The 26,192-nt window shown below is 34.9% G+C and overlaps 1 protein-coding gene and 1 long non-coding RNA gene across 2 annotated transcripts; both read right to left on the bottom strand.

Moving 5' to 3' along the window:
- Window positions 1–7,016: 7,016 nt before the first annotated feature.
- On the bottom strand, window positions 7,017–10,099 carry LOC131639427 (uncharacterized). The gene is made up of 6 exons (XR_009294942.1): window positions 9,908–10,099; window positions 9,540–9,819; window positions 9,250–9,438; window positions 8,682–9,174; window positions 8,451–8,553; window positions 7,017–8,291 (listed from the first exon to the last, which is right to left on the bottom strand). It is a non-coding gene; the product is annotated as an uncharacterized LOC131639427 (long non-coding RNA).
- Window positions 10,100–20,576: 10,477 nt separating this feature from the next.
- On the bottom strand, window positions 20,577–26,192 carry LOC131639423 (probable proteasome inhibitor). Its single transcript, XM_058909920.1, has 8 exons — window positions 25,912–26,192; window positions 25,645–25,816; window positions 24,683–24,823; window positions 21,947–22,036; window positions 21,360–21,437; window positions 21,156–21,272; window positions 20,935–21,012; window positions 20,577–20,834 (listed from the first exon to the last, which is right to left on the bottom strand). The coding sequence occupies exons 1-8, from the start codon at window positions 26,084–26,086 to the stop codon at window positions 20,756–20,758; spliced, it is 930 nt and encodes a 309-aa protein (XP_058765903.1). The 5' UTR covers window positions 26,087–26,192; the 3' UTR covers window positions 20,577–20,755.

Below are 26,192 nucleotides of genomic sequence, written 5' to 3'. Positions count from 1 at the left end.
GCTTAACACCCATCATGAAATAATCTCCCCTTACCTCGATTAAACCAAAAAACTAGAGTTGTTCGTGAATGGAGATCCTACTCTTTCAGTTCTCTCTACTAGGGTTTGATTCATCTTCTTCTCATTTTTCCCAAAACAGATCGTTCTCTAAATCACTATATGCTTATATAGAGAAAAACTCTATCTTATTCTATTTATTTTATTTTCACTAAATCTCCTAGTTGTTAATTAATTTTATCTATTGCCCTCTATTTTTTTTAAATATCAATATTAACCCTAAATTTCTAAATTAATTTAATTATTAGAATTCTCTATTATTTCTAATAATTTTAAATGAATAATTTCATAATATTATTACTCTAAAAAGTAATCAATAAATTTTTTAGAAACAAACCAAAAATTAAACAAAATCATAAATAAAATTTTGGGGTACTACAACTTTCCCCTCCCCCCTTATAGAATTTTCGCCCTAAAAAATTTCCTGATAAAATAATTATGGATTAAGATTCCTCTATTTGGCTTGCCAACTCTCAAGAAACGCTACCACTACACTACCCTGAAGTTACATTTTTTACTCATGATAAACTAACAATGTGGTTACAGAACCACATGCTGGTAGCAATAGTAAAGCAAGTAGCGGTCTAATGGGATAAAGTACTAACAGTGTTAACACAAATGTCGTGTACAAGGGTAAAATAATTATTAATACCAAAGGACAGATGGACTGACCTGAATATGATAGCAACTATGTAACACCCTAAATCCCAAGTATAATTTATAAATATTACAGAAAATATGAATATAAAAGCAAGGGTGTCACATTGACAAAAACCTTTCAATTGATATTTCAATGCAGAATTCAAGTCAAAGCATAGCATCATATAATATACCAAAGTGATATGTTCAAAACAAATTAATGACATAGAAAAATCCTTAACCCAATATTAATGAGTTTACTCCTGAACTCATCCTCCCAGCCTTCCTTCCTAAAGAGTGAATACTCTTCAACCTTAGGCTTTCTCCATATAACTTCTTGGTGATATCTTTATCTCCTTTGATAACTTCCACTCGCCCATTGAAGAGTGGATACTTCATGCATAAATATAGAGTGACAGAGCAGTGTCCATCGGTTAAAGGATGGTCGCCCTATAATCATATTATACAAAGATGGGGTTTCAATAACCAAATACCTAACCTTTATTTATTTGGCTTGATCTTCTTATCCAGAAGTGATTCTCAGGGTGATATATCCTTTTACATGTACCTATTTATCAGAGAATCCAACCAACGATCCTTTGAAAGGCTTCAAATCAATGATCCCTTGGTCTTCTCTATCGCCTTACCTACCCTTTTGAACATAGCCTTTTCCTTTATGGGTGAGGTATAATTACTCTTCCTCTGGTGGTGTCAGATTTCAGCGTTGGGAAGCGCTCATTGACATCGTGTGCCTTCTTTTTGGAGTAGCTTTCCTAGACCTTTATGTAGCACAATACTCTGGTGACTAGTTTCTCTAGTGAAAGTACTGGCTTCTGGGTGAGGGACTCATTGAAGATCCGTGCCTTAAGTCCATTTTAACCCCCCCCCCCCCACAAACATTTCTTGGTTCGGTTGGATGGCCCTAATGGTGGCATCTTTGAAGCGGGAGAGATAGCCCCTCAATGATTTTGATGGACCCTGGCGTATGTTAAACAAACTGGTCATGGACATCTACTTGTAGCGGATGGCAAAAAATTGGTGCACCAATTGAGAGGCACATGGTGAACCCATATACCATTTAAGAGTGGCGTCCATGAAAGTGTCTGATAGTAGCTTTCATTTTAGGGAGTCGTGCGCTCCTATGATGACCATTTGTGTATTGATGGAGGCAACATGCTCGTAGGAATCATTGTGCCCATCTAACATAGCCAATGAGGGAGGATTGAAGTCCTCGGTGACAGGCTCCCCTTATATCTCATCTGAAAGCAGTTAGGGGTCCAACAGTTCCATCTCCTCTAAAGGATTGGTCTCTTGTTGGAATTTTCTGATGTTGTGGACGTCATCCTCAAGCATCTGGTTATGACAGTGTAATAATTCCATGGCGGCACGCATCTCTGTTAAGGCATTAGAATCACCACTACCACTGGTACCTTCTGGCGTGGAGGAAGAATCTCTCTTTCTAACCATGGACGGAAGTGGCTAAGTGTATAAGTGAAGGGCAACAGTTAGTAAGGTGATGATGATGAAGAAGATATATAATCACGCAGGTCCTGGCGTTGTTATATAGAGTGTTGTTGTAAATACGTTACTTACAATCATGATCCTGTGACTGTTGTAGTATACTGGAAAGCATGCGCGCTATCACAAAGGATACTTAACTCAACCATTGTTATAGACCTAAAGGTCCCAGGTTCTATTCTCAGCAGCGATATTTTCGAACATAAATTACAATTCATCACGGTTACATTAGATACCATTGTGGAAAGTACTCATAGTTTATTATATATACTTCGTAGATTGCTTATTTTTCCATACACCTCATTAAATAAATATAACCATTCAAATTGATAAAGAAGTATATAATCTAAAAAATTAAACTATTCTTGAAAACCAACTTTAACAAACCATTGTTTTCCGAATTGCATGCCTCTCATCATTCATTTTCTGCTCTTTAACACATAAAATATGGTTCAATGGTATTATTCCTTCGTTGCATCCATACCTTCAATTCTGGTTTAATTTTAACAACATCTATTGGCTAGGTCTACCTCATTATCGTTGCTTATCATCGTGATTGTTATGATAACTTATCATCATAACAATCACGATGATAAGCGACGATAATGGTGTAGACGTAGCAAATAATTAGATTTTATTCAAATTAAACTATAAGAGAAGATATCGATGTATTGAAGGAATCAGGTCATTGAATCACATTCTAAGTGCTAAAGAACGTGAAATGAATGATGAGACACATGCAATCCAGAAAATATTGATTTATATAATTTGGTTTTCAAATACAACTAAGTTTTCAAATTATAAGTTTCTATATCAATTAAAATGAATGTATTTTCACTTAAAGGTTAATGAAACAAACGATCTACATAGCATATAATAAACTATACTTCATCTATTGTCAACCTGTATAATAATTTAAAGAACAAAACATTGGTAAGTCACAAGAAGCCTCTTTCTTCTAACTTAGCAATGTCTTATTCTTGTTTTGAGAACATTACCAACAACAAAAACGTACAACAACACAACAAATACATGCAACAACATTAAAAACATACATTTTAAAAACAAAACACTGACAACATACAATATCACAAAATATATTAAATTGTTTCAAGAACGCACCTTTTATTAAAAATAATCGTGGAACTAGAACAAATTACAAAGTTCATCTAGTTTGTGAAGCTATGAAAAATAAATATAAGGTGGATGAATTTTCCACAATAACTTCATACTTATTATATTTTTTCCATAGCTATGCAAACCATATGTATGATAGCCACGCATGCGCTTTATTAAGGTGATGAAATAAATCTGAATAAATCATGTCAACAAACATTTATCTACATTTATCAATAACAACATTCAACAACAACAAAGCTAATGACGATGAAGAAGAGAACAAATCTTCCGAAAAATCATGTGAAATATAACAACAACATACACGAAAACGAGAGAATAAGGAAGAAAAAGAATGCCTTCATGTATGAAGATCAAGATTGATGGCTATTTTGTAAAATAGAAAAGCTAATGACGAAGAAGAAGAGAAAAAATGGGTGTTAGGCTTTTGCTATGAAGGATATGACGATAGTGTCAAGAAGCGAGAGTTAATTCACTTATATATAGGTAAATTTTTTCACAACGGTTTTCATATATATATATATATATATATATATATATATATATATATATATATATATATATATCTGTGTGTGTGTGTGTGTGTTTGTGTGTGTGTGTGTTTGTGTGTGTGCAAAATAATCGTATTTATCCCTTTTTTTTAAAACTAAACAAAAAAAGAAAAGGCGCGCCTTAACGTTTAAGGAATAAAATATTTTTGGACGCTGAGGTTCAAACCCATGAAAGCTTGATTGTATCACCACGGTGAGCTTAACAACCGTTATTATATTTGAATAATTTTTAATTTATACATAAAAAAAATGTTAGCACCTGATAGTTGATATGTCACCACGGCATTTGGAAGAACCGTCGTGACTTGGGCATTATTGTTTGCGTGTTTTGTTGTAGTAAGGTTAGTTTATCAGGGCTCCACGGTGGGTGCCACTGTATTAGTCAAAAAGTACAGATGTGCATGTTCCCCTGCAAGGATTGGGAGACTAAGAGGCCTTAGTAGGTTTATAATAATTTGGAATGGTTAGAGCTAGCCCAAAATGGTGAGATGCTCTGTACAATGATGTTTTACGATGGTTTTAAGAGTCCTGCTCACGTGAGGTGAGAGGCTCTGTAGATGAATGGTGTGCTTAGGTCTAAGCTTCTGAGGGGGTAATGATTTATATGGCTTAAGATATGTCCCTTCTCCCCTTGAGATTTCGATATGAGTAGGGGGACTGGAAACATAAGGATGCTCTCACTTCTTTCTTGAGTTCGTGAGTTGGAACAGTTGTTAGAGGAATATTTATAGAGGCCCTTTGGGCCTAGGGTTTGAATAATCCCGGATATTGGCAACTGCTCCCCCTAATCAACATAAGTTATTGATCACCTATCTTTTAAGGGTAATGGAGGAATCTCTCTCCTTTGACTTACATCCTTACAACCGATCGGTATAGGGCGAGTCTTCAAGATATCGTTTGGACAAGGGAGCCCTAATTTAGGTCATTCACAAATATAATGATAGGAAGAGGCCCAACAGAATTAAAAAGAGGGTTGTTTGGCTAAAGGATTTCGTATAACTTAGAAAGGGAGGTCCATTTAGTATTTTAATCAAGATATTTATTTTATGTTGTTATTAGTTCAGCCCATGGCCCATGTAGTAGAACAAAACCTACTCCTATTTAAACATTGTATGCTGCCATTTTATGCTAAGAAGAAAAGTTGCTTTTATCTTATTGTCTTTTAATGCCTTTCTAGATCTAGGGTTATTGAACACATATCTATCATTGGTACTTTCATTTTCCTTTCTCAAGTCCTCTCATGGCTCCCCCAAAACCTCCAAACCCCTCTTCTAAAGAAATTTTAGAAGAAGCTATACAAATGTCCACATTACATCTAAACAATGCTATGGCTGAGACACAAGAGCAAATGGATAAGAGGTTTGCTCAAGTTCATGAAGATATCACTAAACAAGTGGGTCAGATTCATACAAGGTTAGAGAATGATAAAAGTGAGGAAGATTCAAGATACCAAGCTCTTATGGCAGCTCTGCAGAAAATCTCCATTCAAACAGAACTACAACCTGCTGCCACAGCTAATACTGCACATTCTGGTGGCAGCACATCAGGTATACAACCCTCTTCCTTATCTTTTGGGTCACCTACTTTAACCCATGTTATCACACCCACCCACTCACCCATTTCCCATACTATTACACCAACCCATTCTAATTTCAGACCACCCGTAACCCACACTTTTTCCCCCACTCAGCCCACCATTTCTGTACCCCCTCATTTTCACGCTGTACACCCCCTCCCCCTTTTATCCCATATCCACCATACACCCTCCAGTATGCATTTGTCCCGCTCACCCAACCAGAACCATACCATCAACTGGCCCACATACCCCCATTACCCCTTTTTCGTTCACCCAAACTTGAATTACCGTTATTTGATGGTTCTAGCCCGTTGGAATGGTTATTTCAAGCTGATCAATTTTTTAGCTTTTATAATCTTCCACCAGAAAATCATTTATCTCTTATTTCATTTTATATAAAGGGTGATGCATTAAGTTGGTTTAAATTGATGCATCAAAATCGTTTGTTAACTGATTGGGTATCTTTCACAAGAGCTTTAGAATTACGTTTTGGCCCTTCTACTTTTGAAAATCATCAAGCTGAATTATTTAAATTAAAGCAAACCGGTTCTGTTATGGAGTACCAAACAAAATTCGAGCAGCTTGGAAACCAAGTGGTGGGACTGCCAGCTGTGGCAATTCTAAATTGTTTTATCTCAGGGCTGAATATGGACATTCAGAATGAATTAGCTATCCATAAACCCACATCTATTTCCCAAGCAATTGGGCTTGCCAAATTAATTGAGTCTAAACTCAAGGAATCCAAACAACAGTTCACCAAACCTTTTTCACCAAATTTCCAAAAACCAATTTCCATACCCCCAAACACCCAGAATTTCAGACCACAAACTCATTCGGCCCAGCCCAATCCTACCAATCAAAAAAACCCCAACCCACCACAAACCAAATTCCCTATTCGCAAACTTACCCAAGCCCAACTACAAGAGAGACGAGCCCAAGGTCTATGTTTTAATTGTGATAAAAAATTCATTACGGGACATAAATGATCTACAAACAAATTTTTCATACTCTTGGCTGAAGAGGAGGGAGTGATGGCTGAACCAGAAAATTTAAACTTGGAGGAACCTCCTATGGAGACAGAATTTAATGATACTTATTTCCAGCTATCTCCTCAAGCCCTAACAGGTCATTACCACCCACAAACATTGAAATTCAAAGGACAAATCCATGGGTTATCAGTTATGGTTTTGGTAGACACGGGTAACACTCACAACATTATGCATCCCCGAATTGCTCAGCACCTCAACCTACATACCACCCCAATCAACCAATTTTCTGTAATGGTTGGAAACGGATCCCACCTCCAATGTGAGGGAATTTGCAGCAATGTTCAAATTCTACTTCAAAATAAACCTTTCACCCTTCCATTCTATTTACTACCGATCGAGGGCGCTGATATTGTGTTAGGGATGGCTTGGCTTAGAACCCTTGGACCCATTCAAGAATACTTTTCAATTCCCTCCCTCACCTTTCAACATCAAAACACCCCCTAACCCTCACCGGCGACCCCAACTCAACCCCCATAAATACCACTTTCCACCAACTACGACAACTTATTCACACTGATGCCATTGCCTCTTTTCACTTATTACTCATGGAACCCATCCAACAACCTCCTCACACAACTAAACTTCCAGTTTCGGCCCCACCTAACCAAACCATCTTACCAACCCCACTTACAAAACTTTTGACCAAATTTCAATCTATTTTTCAACAGCCAAAAGGCATTCCCCCATCTAGACCACATGACCACCATATAAACCTTTTGCCAAACACACCACCTATCAATGTGAAACCATACCGCTACCCCCATTCAAAAAAAGAAACCATGACCAAAATGATACAAGAAATGCTACAAGAAGGAACCATCACACCTAGCACTAGCCATTTCTCATCCCCTGTTTTATTAGTCAAAAAGAAAGACGGGACTTGGAGATTTTGTGTTGATTATAGAGCATTGAACGCGGTGACAGTAAAGGACAGATTTCCCATACCCACTATTGATGAACTATTAGATGAACTTAGTTCAGCTACCATTTTTTCCAAGATAGACTTGTGTTCAGGATACCATCAGATCAGATTAGCATCAAAAGACACGTATAAAACAGCTTTTTGGACTTTTGATGGGCATTACGAATTCCTTGTAATGCCTTTTGGCCTCACTAATGGGCCATCTACTTTTCAATCCGCTATGAACGACTTACTTCGTCCCTTCCTAAGAAAATTTGTACTTGTTTTCTTTGATGATATTTTAATTTACAGTGCTAATTTTGAGGATCACCTAACACATTTGCAGGTTGTTTTTGAGTTGTTAACAAAGCAGGCATTTTTTGTGAAGCTGTCTAAATGTGTTTTTGCAGCAAGCCAGATTGAATATTTGGGACACATTATTTCAAAAGGAGGAGTCGCACCTGATTTTGAAAAAGTGAAGGCCATTTTGGATTGGCCAGCACCACGTTCTCTCTCGACGCTCCGAGGTTACTTAGGCCTTACCGGTTTTTATCTCAGATTTGTTAAAGGTTACGCCACTCTCGCCGCTCCCCTCACCAATTTGTTGCGTTCCACTAAATTTATCTGGAGTACAGAGGCTGCTAAGGCCTTTACAGAATTGAAACAAAAGATGACCGACATGCCGGTCCTAGCTCTACCAGATTTTACAAAAGAATTTACAATTGAAACGGATGCTTCTGGTGTGGCCATCAGTGTTGTTCTGTCTCAAGCAGGTCACCCCATTGCTTTCTTCAGTAAAAAGATGTGTCCACGTATGCAAGCTTCTCATGTGTATGTTAGGGAAATGTTCGCCATCACAGAATCTGTCAAGAAGTGGCGTCAGTATCTCATTGGTCAAAGATTTCATATCTATACGGATCAAAAGAGCCTAAGAAATCTGTTACTACAACGCATTCAAACACCAGAACAAGAACGGTGGACAACAAAGTTACAAGGGTTTGATTTCGATATTTCATACAAACCTTGAAAGTCGAACCTTGTTGCGGATGCTTTAAGCAGAAAGTTTGAACCAGAAAAAGCAACACTGTTAGTTCTCTCATCACCTCTTCCAGACTTGCTGACCACCTTAAAACAGTTTTACAAACATGATACTGTGGGTCAGAACTTGTTTCAGTTAGCGACTCAAAAGCACCACAACAACGATTACAGGGTGTGCCATGGTTTACTGTATTACAAAAACAGACTCTTCATACCTGAAATTGCTGACATGCGCCAACAGGTTTTACGTGAGTATCATCAGACACCAATAACAGACCATTCCGGCGTCAAGGCTACCTTAGCTAGATTGAGAGCTTCTTTTTGTTGGCCAGGGGTGTACCTCGAAGTGAAAAACATGGTTAAACAGTGTTCCATATGCCAGCATAATAAATATGATACATAGAAAAAAAAGGCTTGCTGCAACCGTTACCGATTCCGAAACAGGTTTGGGAAGAAATCACTATGGATTTTATTACACACTTACCTAGTTCATGCGGTCACACGGCCATTTGGGTAATTTGTGATCGATTGACAAAATTTGTGCACTTTATTCCTCTGCCCACCCATTTCTCCGCAAAAGATCTGGCAACCCGGTTCACAGTAGAGATCTTTCGTCTTCAAGGAAGCCCTAAAACAATAGTCTCTGACCGGGATCCCTTGTTCTTGAGCAAGTTTTGGAAAGAGTTCTTTAAGAATCAAGGTACGAGCCTGCAATACAGTACTTCTTATCACCCAGAAACCGACGGCCAAACAGAAGTAGTAAATCGTTCAGTAGAAACTTACTTACGCTGTTTTGCTGGAGATCATCCTCGCACTTGGCATAAGTTTCTCCATTTAGCAGAATACTGGTATAACACAATCTTTCACTCATCAATCCCGATGGATCCTTTCAAAGCTCTCTATGGTCGTGATCCCCCAAACATCTTAGACTATGTCAATAACTCAGTTTCAGATGTCACACTTGACGCAATACTGCAACAACAACAACAGATTTTGAGTGAGTTAAAAATACACTTGAAGAAAAGCAGAATAGCTATGGAGAAGCAAGCTAATCTGAAGTGCAGACATGTTACCTTTGTGGAAGGAGACTGGGTCCTTTTGAAACTACAACCATATCGACAGAGTACGGTTCATCGTCGAGAGTCTCAAAAACTTGCCCAAAGATATTTTGGCCCTTTTCGCATTATTAAACGTACAGGAACTGTCAACTAACTCTTGGATCTACCATCCTCATCGCGCATCCATCCCATCGTTCATGTCTCTATACTGAAGGCATACCATGGAATCCGTCCTCCGACCGAGTTTCACCGTCCGCCATTACCGGACCTCATCGATTTTGAGTTTAGCCAAGATCTACAAACAGATAAGGATAGCAAGACAAAGTTAATACATGGAGGAAATGAGCTTAACAAAACGATTTTAGAAGACACACAATCCATACCTTCAGCTCACACAACAGACACTTCAAAAGCCGTTGAGAGAGGACCAAAAGGGAAGCACTCTAGGCAGTTGGTCCAACCAAAGGGAGAGAACATGGTAGAAAAGAAAGGGAAGGAGATTTCTCTGAAAAGTGTTTACAAAGGGAGAGCGTTTTTTGATTCGCAGAGTACACCGCTTGGAGTTAATGAGAAAGTCTCGGTGGTAACGTCTTCAAATGAGCAAAATAAAGGCAATGGTACTTTAAGTTGGAAAGATTCGCACGCTTCTCAGAGTACAGCTAGTTTCGCTGCACAAGGTGATAAGCTTACCCATTCCAACCAATCAGAGCCCAGGAAGCAGATTTCTCCTTATCTTCCAACGGCTAACTTATCACATCAGCACGTGGGTTTGTCTCCCCACGCGGTCAGCTATTCTCCAGCGAAGCACAACTTGCAAGAAGGAATTAGTGGGCCTCCGAATTATCACAGCCCAAATATTTTTCCTAAGCCTACTGAGTCTTTTCCAATGAACCTTGAGGGCAAGGTTCCTATTGGGCCCGGGAGTAATGATAGGAAGAGGCCCAACAGAATTAAAAAGAGGGATGTTTGGCTAAAGGATTTCGTATAACTTAGGAAGGGAGGTCCATTTAATATTTTAATCAAGCTATTTATTTTATGTTGTTATTAGTTCAACCCATGGCCCATGTAGTAGAACAAACCCTACTACTATTTAAACATTGTATGCTGCCATTTTAATTTTTTTTTGGTTTATAACCACCGGTTTAGTCCGGTTCGGGGGAACAGCTCTGGCATCAAGTGGGTCAAGCCCCCTCCCGATCGCAGTTGCGGGGGATCGAACCGCAGTTCTCCCTACCAAGTCCAGCGCCAATCACCACTGGACCAACTAACGATTGGTTGTATGCTGCCATTTTATGCTAAGAAGAGAAGTTGCTTTTATCTTATTATCTTTTAATGCCTTTCTAGATATAGGGTTATTGAACACATATCTATCAATAACTCTACAATTAATATATCTATAAACCATTATTTTGTCATAAATATGTATCCACCAACAATATTGCTACTAGATCAATATTAGACTAATGATTTTATATAATTTTAAGACAACATGTTGTTTATTTACTTTTATATCATTTTCATCTAATTTATCAATATTAAGTGTAATCCTATATAGATCAAATTTATTAAATGTTATGTGATATTTTTCCATTCAATTTAAGTGTTGGAAATGTTGCAATTGTATTGAATTGTTTTATAATTTTATTTTATTTTATATGTAACTCACAAACGCAATAAGTAAACATAGCATGTATATTAGTTGATTGGTTCGACTTTTGACAAGAAAATTGTGGGTTAAACGATGAACTTAAATCGTTAAAGTTGAACGGAGTGGATAATAGATTAATACAAACTCAGCTCAATTCAACAAGTGTACAATCTAGGGATGTCAATGGGGCGGGGGCGGTGGATACATTATCATCACAATCACCAGTTTCGAATTTATTCTCCATCCCCGCTTCGGATCTCCGCTATCCCTCATCCCTGTCCTCGCGGGTCTCCACGGATTTCCAAGGTTCATGCGGAGATCCTTAAACATGACTTTTTATTTATTATTTTCAACCAAATAAATGGTAAAAGCTTCAAAAACTAACAACAAGAAATTTAGAAATTTTTCCTTTATGATAAATATATTATTTTAACAATATTGAGTGTGACCACCAAAATTTAAAACTAAAAAAAATTAAAATAATCATTTAGTTCTCACTCTTTTACTAACCATACATATATATTTTAAATTTGTGTATAAGATTAATTATATGAAATGGCAAATAAACCTACATAGTAATTTAAAATTATATATAAATTAAGGACATTATGCTATTTTAGACGGGGCGGGAACTCCACGGAACGAGAATATTTACGCTACCCCCGTCCCCGAAGTGCCTTCGGGGAGACTTTGTTTCCTATCTCCGACCCCGCGGGGGAGGGGGGGAGTTTTCCGTCTTTAGGATCCTAAACGGGGATTCCCCACAGAGATCCCCGCTAACTGAAACAAGTTACATCCCTAGTATAACCATATTCAAAGCAGTCTTGACCAATGACCATTCATCTTATCTTATGTGTTGTCACAATATTAATTATTTTTGTAATAAAATATGCTGAAGATATTATGTAAAAAAAAACTTTATAAAATAAAAGTTCTGTAAGAAAAAATAGTATGCAATTAAGGTTCTATCAAGTGAAAACTATGTAATAAAATTGAATATTGGATAATACAAATTTCCTTTTGAAGAAATAAATTAATTTTTAAGATGTGACCACCTCTTTTAAATGTAATCATATCTACTCATATATAAATTGTTGATAATGTTGTTTCAAAGTACATATTAAAAACAAAGCTTGTTCCTTCCAAGTTATGTTACCAATCTTAGGTCCTACTACTAGTACTCTATAAAACGTATTAATTACTAATTAAGAAATACATTGAACCTCTCTTCTTAGTTCATAATCTTTTGCACTCTTAATTAAGAATATTATAATAAGACATGTAAAAGAGAACAAGGTATCTGAGTTGCTGGAAAGAAAAGACAAGAGATGACACACGCTTTCTACTCTGCTACGTCTCTTATGGGCAAGTGACTTAGGACTCGTTTACAACTTTGCTAACGTTTTATGCAAGTCCACAATGAAGTCAAGATTTTTCCTTTTTGGTTCAAATGAAAACAAAGATGATTAATAATATGCTTGCTTTTGTCTCTCTCAATGTTGAAAATTTGATATTGCTTTTCATTTTCACTTTATACCTAGCAAGACCATTTCAAACATAATGGAATTTACTACGTAAGTTATACCCTAACAACTTATTGTTGTTTAAGTTGTGTATGTTTAACTAGAATATTATAATATCTAATTATAGTTGTCGCGAGAATATTTTAATTTAGAATTGATTCCAACTTATAACATTCTATTTATTTATTTTTTAAAAATATAATTTTATCTACTAAATTTCTTGACAAATAAAAGTCAAGTGTTTTCAATAATTTATTCAGGTAAAAATTTGATAATCCATAACTATGAACTTGCAACTTATTTTGGTGTGGAATAGAAGATTGGCGGTGTGCTGATTGAAATTTTTAAGAAAGTTTTGTGGTATGTTGATGTGATTTTATATTACAGTAGAGCGAGGGGGGTCTACTAGCAAGGTTAGTACTCAACACACAAGTTAGTGACGTCATAGAGGCCTGACTTGCAAGAGTGAATAAAATTGTACTTGCTATAGTGCGTAGACGAGTTTATATGTGATAGATGATTGAAGTTTCTACTAGTATGCTTAGCGTAGAGTACGGAAGGCCTTTGGAATGGATCTGATGGCTTAAGATGGGAAAGTGGCTTAGTTCTGGGGAACTCTCTTCTGACGATAGTCCACCTATTCATCAGTCTTGAATGAAGGTGTGTTGGATTTGCCTTTAATATTGGGTCGGTCATATTGGATAGTTTGGTCAATCCAGAACAGTTGCACCCCTAAGTCCTTACTATCAACCACGAAGCTAGGAGTGTGACCGAATTGTTAAGACCATCCTCTAGGCTGACCCCATATTGAAGATAATGGTGGAGATATGTTGAGTCGGAGTAGGTGCTTCCTAGGGAACATGCAGATTTAATGTTCGTCTTGTAACTAAAATGTTTTTGCAATATAATCTCTATATGTGGCTCTAGGCCTCTAGGATATAGAGATGGGGTCATCGCTATAACACTCAAGTGCACTAAAGTTATATTATGAACACGGGGTCAATCTTGAGTCGTTGGTGGTGTCTCTTGATGTTTTGGCGATAATTAACTGTAGATCCATGCTTCCTGGCCGTCTATAAAACTGGCAGAGTGCCACCCCTTAAACTTTTCGCTCTTCTTGCACCAATATTTTGCATTCCCAACTTTTTTCCATAACTTCTACTCTACAAGTAATCATCTCCTTCCTTCAGCCTTCATCTTTATTCATGCAATGTTTTTGTATTTTTGGAGAATTTGTCCTTGTTTCTTCGACTCAACTTTTGAATCTTTCTTAACGTAACATTATTTTACTTTATTCTTTCAGTTGTTTCCATTTATTTCTAGCCATGACTAACATACAAAATCCAAACGTTGCCTTCATAGACTTGTCTAGTAGGGATGATACAAGTGACACTTTCTTGCAAACTAAAGTGATAAACCAAAAAAAAAATGGAGGTGTCTCCTTTAGATGTGAGGTATCCTTCTATAGATTTTTATAGAGATTAGTGATATTTTTGATATTGTGGAGAATTTTGAAGAAGATACTGAAAAGTAGGAAAATCTCTAAAATACGGAAAATAATGAAATGATTGTGGATGAAGAGAAAGAAGTTAACCCTTTTAAGATTCATATGAGGGAGGTTGGTTGTGGATTTTCATTTCCTTAAATTCCCATACAAAACTTGGAGACGGTAAGCGAGTATCGGGATGAGCAGAAGGCTCGAGTTTATATTAAAGCTTTTAAATGGCGTTATGGTCGGGAAGCGAGTGATGATGAAGTTGGGATGCAGACTGAGTCTCAAACGCATTCCAAAACTCATAATCATAGTTTTTCTTGTTGACACTGGAAAGGCAATGGTACAGAGCAGATAATACGCTCTCAAGTTCTCTAATGAGGTAGACCAATACCCATGGGTAGAATAACATGTATTGGGTACAAAGTGTGTCTTTAATGAGGTATGTTAGTTAGTATAAACAGATATGTAACCACTTTGATGGGTGCACGTTTCCACTTCATAATAGGGTTTAGGCTCTGCTTCAACGAGTTTGAAGTAAGGGCTGTGAATTATTTGAATATTTCCCCCTCAGAACTGCATTCTATGATTAAGGCTTTTGTCAAGGTATTTCAGTATTGGTGAGAATACAAAATTGATATCCCTTTCTTAAAACTTTTATTCCACCTCTTCAATTTACAATATACTTCGGCCACAGAGAATCAGAATCAAGGATTATTTTCCTTCAGGAAAGTAAAGAAAATGTTTGACGTCTATATAACAAAATTCAAAACATTTATGTATAGTGTCTGCCTAGTTATCCTCCACGGTTACGAGGCCCATGATAGAATATCTGTACTACTAAAGGATTTCCTTGAGTAATAGAGATTTTCCTTTAAGATGCAGCTCTCATTTACCTTCAACTGCTTTTAGGGGTTATAAAATTATGTATGTTTCCTAAGTAGTAGAGGAACAATCACTTTTCAGAGGTCCCGAATATGGGACATGTGACTTCATACACAATAGGGGTGAACTGTGGAGGTTTGAAAAACTTTTGTTAAAAATAAAATCATTTGGAAAATTAGAGTTTGAAAAAAATTCTAAAAACAAATGAGTAAATCAGCAATGAAAACAAAAGGAAAAAAATGACTGAAAATAAAGTAGATAAGGGAGAAAGAAGACCACCAGAAAATTATATAGGTTAGACCTAAAATGACCTACTCATATCCCAAATAAGTATTCTTAAGAGTATACACTAAACTTGAGAGCTTTGAAGAATGTGCCTTATGGACCCTATCACACAAGGAAATGAAGTTTTTAAAGCTTACTTTCAACCAAACAACAAACAAGGTCTATATTAGTTACCCTTCAAACCAAATAGAGATTTTCCAAGGGTTAATCTCAAATTAAGACGGAGTTTTGAATTGGCTATCCTCTCATCTGAACTGGGGTTTTGAACATGGTGACCATGAGGTGAGGTTTTATACTGGCTAACCTCAAACTGATTTGAGCTTTTACCAAGTTGAACTCAGGAACCAAGTGGAATTTTAGTCTAACTAATCTTGAACTGGTTGAGGTTTTAATTGAGCTAAGCTCAAGAATAGTTGTGGATATTTTAATAGTTGATCATCATGGAAAAAAATAGAGCTTTTTCATCTAGGCGAAACTCAAGAATCAAATAGAGAATTCTAAAAGCAATCCCCCATAAATACAAGAGCTTTTAATGGCTTAGCTCAAAACCATACAACTTCATATGGAAGGATACTTTACATAAGAGACAATACACTCTTGGTAAATTACAACTTAACCCTCTCCCGAAATAATGATCCTCACTTAGATTCAAGAATACACTCAAAGAACTATCGCTAAATATATGTGAGAAAAATGAGAGGTTTAGAAAAGGTGATAAGAGAAATGAAAGTGAGATCAAAGCTCATTTTCTGGATGTGAAAAAGTGATAGAGAAGCTATCTATTTATAGGCCAAGGTGTGGTATAAATTTTGAAACTTTTACAGAGAACTTAAGTTATCTAATTGATTATGTAATAGACCTGATTGATCATTTGACCCCAAAAAGGAATCTTTTGATTTCTAGCTATTGCCAATCTTTAAGAGATTGTCTCTGTCGATTCTAAACTCAGTTGACATAAAATAATTGATTAGGTACTTGGTATAATTGATTATTTAGTTGGAAAAGACATTTCAATCAATCACACTCTCTCTTGATCAATTCTCTAGGTTGTAAAAACATTTTTAGGTGGTTTAAACAAAATATGAAAGGCTTCTCAAACTTTTTTAGTGTGTGTGATTTAGTCATTGTTAGGGGTGTTCAAATCCAAACCAATCCAAATAAAAACCACAAACCGATTCAAGAAAATCGAAAACCACAAAAAACCGAAGTTTATTGGATGTGTTTGGATGTCATTTTGTGAGAACCGTGTGGTTCGGATTGGATTTCAAATTGATTTTTCAAAACCAATCCAAACCAAACCGAACCGTGTTATATATTTTTTTTACTTATTTATTTTTTAATAGCATGATATGTTACATAAATTTATTATTATCTGATAATTATTTTTTAATATTATATATTAACTTAGTTTAATCTATTTATTTTTATTATTTCATTTATTTCAACCATAATCCATCATTCTCATTTTATAATATTAACTTTTAATATACTATATGATATATATTATATCAAATATATGACTGATTAGTATTTTAATATATTAATAAATATATAATTTATAATTTGGATATTCAAAAAACTGGTTCAAATTAAACCGCATTAAATTGGATCTGATTGAATTTTTTTAACATGTCATCCAAAACTAAACCAAACTGCGAGTAAATTTATCTTTGGATCAGATGAATTTTAGACTTAAAACAAATCCAAACCGAACTGCGAACACCCCTAGCCATTGTATTTCCATAAATACCCTTGTATTTTTACAAGACACTGGTCACTGAGACAGACACGACCAGGCGACCTTTCACACTTTCTCTCTTTCACAACTTTGAACTTTCAAGTCTTGGCTTCATTGTCTTTGATTTTAACAACACACAAGAATCTTGAATCTTCTTAATGAGGTTTGAGATACTATATGTTGATTACCATCATTTTAGAGTTAAGAGGTTACACCACCATGAATTCTAAAAAAAAATATTCACTTAAATATCGTTTGATCACAATGTTTACTTCAAAAATATTCTTTGATCTTCAAGAGTGTTTTCAAAAGTATAACTCGATTAACCATCTTTAGTATTTTTGACCACTTCAGCTATTTTCGTTGGATAAATATTTCACTATACATATTTTGATATTAGGTGTTATCGTCATCAAAATTAAATAACTACTTATTTAACTTACGACTTTTATATCTATAAGTTTCACCACCTTGGATTATCTTAATAATACCTACAAGCACATAGATCCACACCAAAAACATATGCCTTAAAATCTTGTGATTTGTCTCTTGACGAGAAGGGTTTGAAGTATCGCTTTGTTGTAGTTTGGGAAGGCTTAAGTTTCGTTCAAGATAACGACCTCGATGTCATAAATAAGCCTGAAGAGTGTCTTTTCACTGTCCAATTGCGTGTAGTTAGGTATGTTGGAGTATTTCATATTTAAATATTATTTAATTATTTATTCCAATAATATTATATGGGCAAATATATTTATATGAATTATACTAGCTATTTATCAAATTAAGAGTCTTCATTGATTAAGTGATCAAATAAAGTTTAAAAGGCTAATTAGATATCTATTTAGTAATTTAATTAGTTAATTAATTTGATATGAACTCAAGTGTATGTGGAAGTTTGGATGACCCATTTTTGAATAATGGGAACCCTATTTGACCATCATTATGGTCTCCAATATACCAGACATAAGCAGTTTACCAGGCATTAGGAGTAGCGGTTGAGGAAGTTCCACAAGCCAACAAGTGTTGGTCACTTGTCTCTACACTTTTGTGTTTTAGGATTACTGTTATATACCCAAAAGACTTTTATCTTATGGATTCAGGTATTCTTGCAATCTCATCTCTCATATACTAACATGTCGTATATCCTATAAATATGTACATGTTCATATTTATTTATTTTATTCCACACTAAAGTATATATGATATAATATGTTGAACATGTTTATGTGATTCACTGCTATTAAATTAATTTCAACTAGTATCAGAACAGGTGTTCATGTTTAGTTTATTGAAATTTGTCCATTAAACTTCAAATTGTTTGGATATACGAATATGAAACATAGGTTTGATTTTCATGATTGTGTGAATTTTGTTTTATAAGGCATAAAAAAATTATAATATTTGGGGATGTTTCCTTTTATTTGTTAAACTATTGTGATAGTACAAAATTTATGGTTATGAGTATATTTAATTTGAAACGATTTGTATAGATTTAAGTTCTTCTGTATAATTTTATATGCACACATGTTCTTTTATGTTCTATCGTGAATTTGTTCTCGCGTTAAGGATTTTCAAGAAATATTATTATTATCAAGAGCATCATAAATGATTATGTCCTATATTTGTAAGTAGTGTCTTGTAAATTTAATACTCTCCCCATTTAATTTTTTAAGAATATCTAATAATTTTGATTGATTTGGTTGAAACAGCATGTTGCAAAAGTAACTCATGTTGTGTAAATTTGTTTCAATTAGAATAATAGAAGATATAGTGTATAATTGTTCATTGATATGGTCGACCAAAGGAAAGATACACTTTGGCCGAACAATTGCATACATGTGAGGGTAAATATGTAATAATTATCAAATTTATCCATATGGGTAATGATTGATGTCAAAAACGTCCATTATCTGATCAAATTTATTACTAATATTTGATCATTGTGTGAGAGTATTGGTTACAATTAATTTTTGCAATCAAAGATTTGGTGGGGTGTTTGGTATCTTGTTTGAGTCTTTTGATTTATAAGTGAATATGCATGTTTTTATAATAATTTATTGACATATAAACAATGATGTAAAAACAATTTATTGACATATAAACAATGATGTTGTATGAGCGTATCTTTTTCAATTGTTTATTTGATTGCGCTCACACATATAAGGTAAACATGTGACGATTGTAAGAATTCATTGTTTATAAATATCAATTGTCAGTGTATGATCATTAAAATGGATATTATTAGTACTATTGTCTAAATAATAAATATCAGCCATGCATCCAGTACTTTGGTGAGTAAATTTTTTCATTTTGTTGTTCTCTGTTGAGCTAACTCTAACTTATGTATTAGCATATTTAATTATTATTTTTCTCTTAAAATTTATAACTTTTAGGGTTGAATTGAGAATATTAACATGTTCTTGGATCTACACCTTTAATAAGGATGGAGAAACTCACAATTCAGTATCTCTAAAATGAGAATAAGTGAGTATGCTCTAGTTTAAAAGGTCCTATAATCATAAGGTATGACATTCTAATTTTTTTAAGGTATTATTTAAGATGAAATTAATTTTGTCATATATTTTATTTTAATCTAAACTGCTTTTTTCACAATGAAGAGACGGACAAATTCTTGTTTTGAGATTTAGAATCTTATTAAGATTAAATAAGAGAAAAAAATATCCTTAATATTTTTGTAACATTTTATTCTTGCTAAGGAGTTGTAATTTCTTACTATCGGGTGATTTGTTCAAAAAAAATTAAGATTTATTATTTTCTTTATACAATTAAATTATAGTTGGAAATAACATTTATATCCACTTTGTACTTTGTGACTACTACCATGGCTGCTATCACCAACAAAGCTTTGGATGTGAACATACCGCGCGAATTAATTGGAGCCAAGTTTGTATATTTCGTTGACACGGTTGGTACTTGGAATTTGAACATATGTGAACAAGATGAGTTAAAGTTAATATTGATGGATCGAAATATGATAGTGCATGGTGTGGGGTGTAGTAAGGAAAAGTGAGTGCAAGTGGCTCACTCGTTTTACTAAAGGACTGCAGTATGCTAGAAGTCTTGGCATGAAATTGATTGAAATAGATATTTATTCATTGGTGGCAGTAGGTTGCATTTCAATATAAATCATCCGAATCGGATTAGATTATCAAGAAATGTTGAAATTCTACTTTTGTTGAGATATTTTACTGAACTAGATCAATTGATTGTTGGTATGATTTACTTTTTTTTTTTTTATAAGCAAAATTGGAATTAAAAAGCACTAGGGGTGCTATTTTTGCTTCTAGTTAGTGTCAATTTTGAGTTCCCAGAAGAGAAGAATTATGCAGACATTTCCCAACTAAAATAGATGTCTTATATTGAATGACAGTATATACGGATTAAACTCTTAATCAATTTAAAAATCAGGACCCACACTTCACTTTGCAGAAGGATTACAAGGACTATAAACTAAAATGAATAAATAGAAAGTCTGGTATCTTGATTATTGATATGATAAACTTCACAAAAACATAGGGATATACAAATCTCATTAGAACAAAATTTATAACTAAGATCTTAAATCTTCACAAATTTACAATCATCCTATTATCATATTGAAATGGAAGGTGAAGAGAGTTGTTTATAATATCAGTGCAACTATATGTAATCTGAATCAGTATCTCTCCTGAAATGTTGCAAATCTGGATGAGCATCATATCCTGGCCTTCTAGGATTCCTGCAAGATAGGAAAGAAAAATGTGGTTATTTTATGCTAAACATAAATAACATCATTTTCTGCAATATTATGGAAAATATGATATATTACACCATAGTACCTTGCAAATCTGTTGGGTTCAAAGCCAGGGAGACCAGGAGGTCCAATAGGATCATATCGAGCACCGGGAGGAACACCCCTATTTAAATAGATTCATTAGTCAGATTCAAACATAAAAATAAGCCAAAAGTATCTATCACAGCACACAGGTTAGTCAAATGCAAAAGGCAGCTCAAGTGGTGAATCAAAGAGCAAAAGTGAAAAGGAGTTTAAACAACTTACGGCAATCCTCCAGGAAAAGCAGGTCCTCCACCAATACCTCCGCCAATACCACCACCACCAAACCAACGAGGATCGTTCGGCCCTACAAGCATGCTGCCTCCAAAACCATGATCACCCCTGAAAATTAAGTAGGGAATGTTAAATGTTAAAGCATGAATTTATAATTTGTGTTAAGAGACAACAAAATGTAAAGTACAGTTTTACCTTGAAGGATACACACCGGCAGCAGGCCCTGGAAAAAGATCACTACCAGAACCGATGCCAACTGGAGGGATAATAAATCTGTACAAACACAGCAAAATGTTGAACCTCAATGAATTAGTACAGAAGCCAAAAGCATTTATATAAAGAAAAAACTAGAGAAAGGGATCATAAAGACAGTATAGCATATAGACAACTAATCATTTTATTTAAAGCTGTTAAGTATGTCTCTTGCGTGGAGAATGAGCAAAAACTTTGATCGAAGACAATTAGATCATAAACTAGACATGCACTCAGAGGTTTAATTCTTTAAGTAACATCAGATAATTCTTTTCTACAATGTGTAAGTTTTAAGTAATAGTTCAGTTCACCAATTTCTAAAGACGGGGTGGTTACATCACAACCATTTGTGTTACATCACCGTCTGATGTTACGCCAATTTCTAAAACAGGCTGATTAGAACCAATAATATCAAAAAAGTCAACAATAAGACGGTGTGAAATCACATACTTGACAATCAACTATTAAGAAGCATAAAAAATGTAACAGTGAAACTAAAAATGCATTAGGAAGAATTAGAAATTTCTTACCCAGGGTTATGATCATAAGGGCCAGCAGGTTCACCAAATCCAGAAACAGGGTCAGATGTCTCTAATCCTCTTTTGTCACTGGTTTCTGAGCTGTAAATGAAACAATATCAATTTTGCAATTGAAAAAGGTTTTTTCATTTTCAATTTCACTTATTGTTTTTATAGTTTCGAACAATGCTTTCGAGATCTTGTTTGGGTTTTTTAAATCATGTATCAGTTAATGATTACGAAGAGCTAAATAGTGTTCCAAAAGTGATGACGCTGAGCAAAGATGGACAGAAGTTACAACGGACAAATAACTTTTCAGTTTGTTCAGCCGTTCATGTGAGAAAAAGAATGATAACAAACCAATTACCAATACACATTTCTTTTTTTGAGCGAAAATAGTGGAAATTTGAATGAGATGTTGATAGTATAGTGACTCAGCTGAAAGGTTTCTTTTCAAAAAATTGAATTATTGTACATTCATTTGTTCAAAACAGAGATCAAACTGTCAAAAAAAAAAAAAATCAGGTTATGTTAAAAAAAAGATTTCCTTTGCTACATTTTTACCTTCAGAGATTCACAACAAATTCTACAATGGTTTTTGTAAGCAGTATTTTTTGCCTCTGTTTCACTACATGCTTCCTGAATCAAAGAGCCAATTCGGGAAAACTGGTTTTTAAACCAATTGAAGGGGGAAGTGGATTTTGTAACCAATCCGCTTGAAAACCGGTTTAGAATCTAAACCTATCTTGAATCAGTTATGAACTGGTGTGGAATCATTCTCACACTTAAACCAGTTTTTGTGACAAATAGTTTGGTTTATCAAACCAGGACCATAAAGTGAACTACTTCGCAAGGTTTGGTTAACAACTCACACCCCTAATTGCCACATGGTGCAAAACTATCCCAAATAAGAACAGAACAGAATATTACCCCACATATTCTTTACCCGATACCGATATGAGAAGTGTCAAACACAAAATGAACGTAGTAGTTGATACCCATTTTATTAAATGTTTCGCCTATTATGTGTAATTTTTTTTGTAGATACCTATTTTGTATAGTTTTACAACAGTAGTTTGTAACTTGTTCTGGATAATTATATCTTTTTGCCAATTGCAGTGTTTTCTATTGGTTGAATTTGCTTCTACCTCTGATTGAGCAAATCATTAAATTTAACATTTTTTATTTTTATAAATGACGTGGAATCCAAAATATTGAACAATAGCGGTGACCAATGTAGAAGAGGTTGTGTGCACGATCATGAAAGTGCAAATATTTGCAATCGTTGATCATGAAAGTGCAAATATTTGCAATCGTTGATCATGAAAGTGCAAATATTTGCAATCGTTGATCACTGTTGTTGGTTTGCAACAGAATTTGATCCAAATATCCAGAAGCATTAAGAATAGCAAAGAGGTGGAAGTTGAGGAAAAGTTGAGGGCTCTAATAAGTTTTTCATGAAGAGGAGAATCAGCATACAAGTTACTATAATAGTACTTTCAAGATAAAGGCAAGAGAGGAAGCATGTCAAGTATTTGAGTTTTTCTACAGTAATGCCATTCCATTCAATGTTTTGCAGGGAGTGATGAATTTCCCATTATGTCTGATCTGGTGGCAAAACATGGCTCCGAACTTAAGCCACCGTTTTATTATGATTTTAGAGTGAAGCATCTAAAGGAAGAAGTGAAGTTGGCAAATGCATACTGGGCAAATGGCAAATGCATACCCTAATTTCTTTTAATTTAATATTATTTGTTAGAGGTATTCTCGTACATTAAAAAGCTAACCAACATTGCTCTCTTATATTTCTTCTATACCAAACATACCTCAAATCTTATTTATTTTTCACCTCTTTCTCTCTACTCACACTCTTTCCTATTTCTTCTCACTCCCCACAACCAATCACAGCCTAACAGTAGGAAAATTACAACGGCTATTTATTCCAAAATTTCTCTCTTTACTCTTTTGCAACATGTCACAAATGTGAGAGATTTGGTGAGACTGGGCCTTACTCACTTTGCCACATCTTTTTATTTAACTTTAGGGCGTTTGCATGAGCTCAAGGATGCTTTGATAAGAATGTTGAAAAGTAAATAATGAAAGTGCAGTCACTTTGAACATAAAAGAGGACGAGAAAGCCATTGATGTAGTTTTGGACCAGGGGTTATGAAAGAGCAATGCGATTTGTTTGAAGGGTGCACTTCCTCTTACCGAATTGCTTCGTTTGGTCAGCCAGGATAAAAAACCAGCTATAAGATTTATTTGGGGCAATTGAGCAAGCAAAAGAGCATTTTGTGGTGTGAAGAAAAGATAGTTTAAATTCCTTCAATTTGTTTTGTTGTGTTGATTTTAGAGTGCATCAGATTTGTAGAAAAATAAGGAACTAGACAACACAACTACAACTATACCGTGTTTTATTTAAAAACTGTTAACAAGACTGAACAAAATGAGAGGCTAGGGACTGGACAAAATCTGAAACTTGTGTCCCTCACTAAAAATCATGGGACTATTTATTCCTAGAGCAAGTTACTGTGCGCGCCCGCACACACACATGATTAATAAAAAAACTCTAAAAAGATCATTTCCATTCACTATCAGAATTAAAATTTTGAAGTCATAAAAGTCATGATTAAATAATGACCAAATACAAAAATTTCAAGCGCATCCTCCTAAAGTATTATATAAGGTTGGCATTCCCACACTAAGTTTCAAAACTGAAAAGAAAAGGTTCACAAAATACAAATTTACCTTTTAGTCGAGGAGCTTGCATTGGAAGAACCGTCTAATTTTGATAAAATATCTGCATCTATTCTCTTCACCAGCTTGTCTAAATTCTTGAACTGCTGAGAAAAATTGCTACCTCCATCCACCCCAGAGTAGTCCCCAACACTGCATATATTAGAAACACACCCAAATACCATCTCAAAGTCAGCATAATCCACACAAAATCGAGTCACAAAATTTCAAGCCTTGCACAAATTGGTACAAAATATTCTTTTAACTAAACTCAAGGTTTTACAATTCAACCTAACAAAGAAAACCCAGTTGAGAAAATCCAAAACTTTCAACATAAAAATAAATCAAAACATTTATAGCATAACCAAATAAAAAACAATATCCCCATTTTCCATATAGCAACCTAACCCAACAAAGAAAGCAAAATTACAAATCCAAAATTTCCAAACCAAAAAATAACAACAAGCCTCATCCCACTGTGGGGTCGACGTCACAAGGCCAGATACCGAGATTTAAAAAAAAGGTAGACTACATGGATCAACTTCTTTCGTTATAATATTCTATCCAGGATCATGCTTCTATCCAAATTGTTAGTCTCGTTAAAATCTTCTTTTATATTTTATCTAAGTCTTACTCTATCCCTAGTTGTTTGTTCCTCTCCATCTAATCTACCCTCCTCCTTACCACAGAATCTACATATTCTCTCGCTACATGCTCAAACCACCTAAGTTTATTTTCTATTATCTTATTTTCTATTACCTTTTCTACTATAGGTCCTAACACTCTCTCATTTCTAATATTGTCATTTTTAAACCAAAAAATAAAATAAAATAAAATCATATACAAAAGAAATAAATAAAAAAATCTCTCATTTCCCAAATTAGCATAACTCAACACAACAAAGAAACCCTAATTTCAAAAATCAAAACATTCAACAATTCCAACCAGAAACAAAAACAAAACAAACTAGTTACTTGATCTCAAGATGTAGAGGCTCCGGAAACCCTTCAGACAAAGCATGAACAAGCAACTTCTCATTCATCACAATACACTTAACAAGCACTTTCTTCCCACCCTTCTCCCCATTCAAGTAAACAAACGCATACTCATCATTAAGCTCATTCCAGTGATCAACAGATACCTCATCTACATACACACAAAACCCACCAAACACAAATAAAAACCTAAAAAAAAAAACATCAAAAAAATTGAACGGAAAAAAAGGGATTTTTTAGGGTTACCATTAGAGGAGTTTGAAAGCGCGGTATCGGAGAGGGCTAAGGGACCTGTAGCGGTGAGGATGTAACCGGAAGCGAGGAATGAGGAGTGGACGACGAAGGCGATTTTGTCGTTTTGGTTGCGGAACGTTGGTCTCGCGGCTCTGATAACCGCGAGCACCGACTTGTCAGTTGCCATGGTTTGGAGGTGATCGACGACGTGTCGTTTATGATGAGAGTGGTTTTAGTTTGTGAAAGGGAAAAAGAAACATGTATTGTAGATGGTTCTTGTAAAAAAATGTTTT

This window comes from Vicia villosa, unplaced genomic scaffold (assembly GCF_029867415.1).
Source record: "Vicia villosa cultivar HV-30 ecotype Madison, WI unplaced genomic scaffold, Vvil1.0 ctg.002629F_1_1, whole genome shotgun sequence".
NCBI lineage: Eukaryota > Viridiplantae > Streptophyta > Magnoliopsida > Fabales > Fabaceae > Vicia > Vicia villosa.
The sequence above is the reverse complement of the archived record's forward strand: the minus strand, read 5'-3'. Positions and strand labels throughout refer to the sequence as shown.

Bases quoted from the DNA above. Each gene is read 5' to 3' on its own strand.
- LOC131639423 (XM_058909920.1), bottom strand. From the start codon at position 26,086: ATGGCAACTGACAAGTCGGTGCTCGCGGTTATCAGAGCCGCGAGACCA. The intron at 22,037-24,682 runs GTAAATTTGTAT...TTTCATTTACAG, and splicing joins GCAAGCTCCTCGACTAAAAG to CTCAGAAACCAGTGACAAAA. The intron at 21,013-21,155 runs GTAAGTTGTTTA...CTATTTAAATAG, and splicing joins GCTTTTCCTGGAGGATTGCC to GGGTGTTCCTCCCGGTGCTC.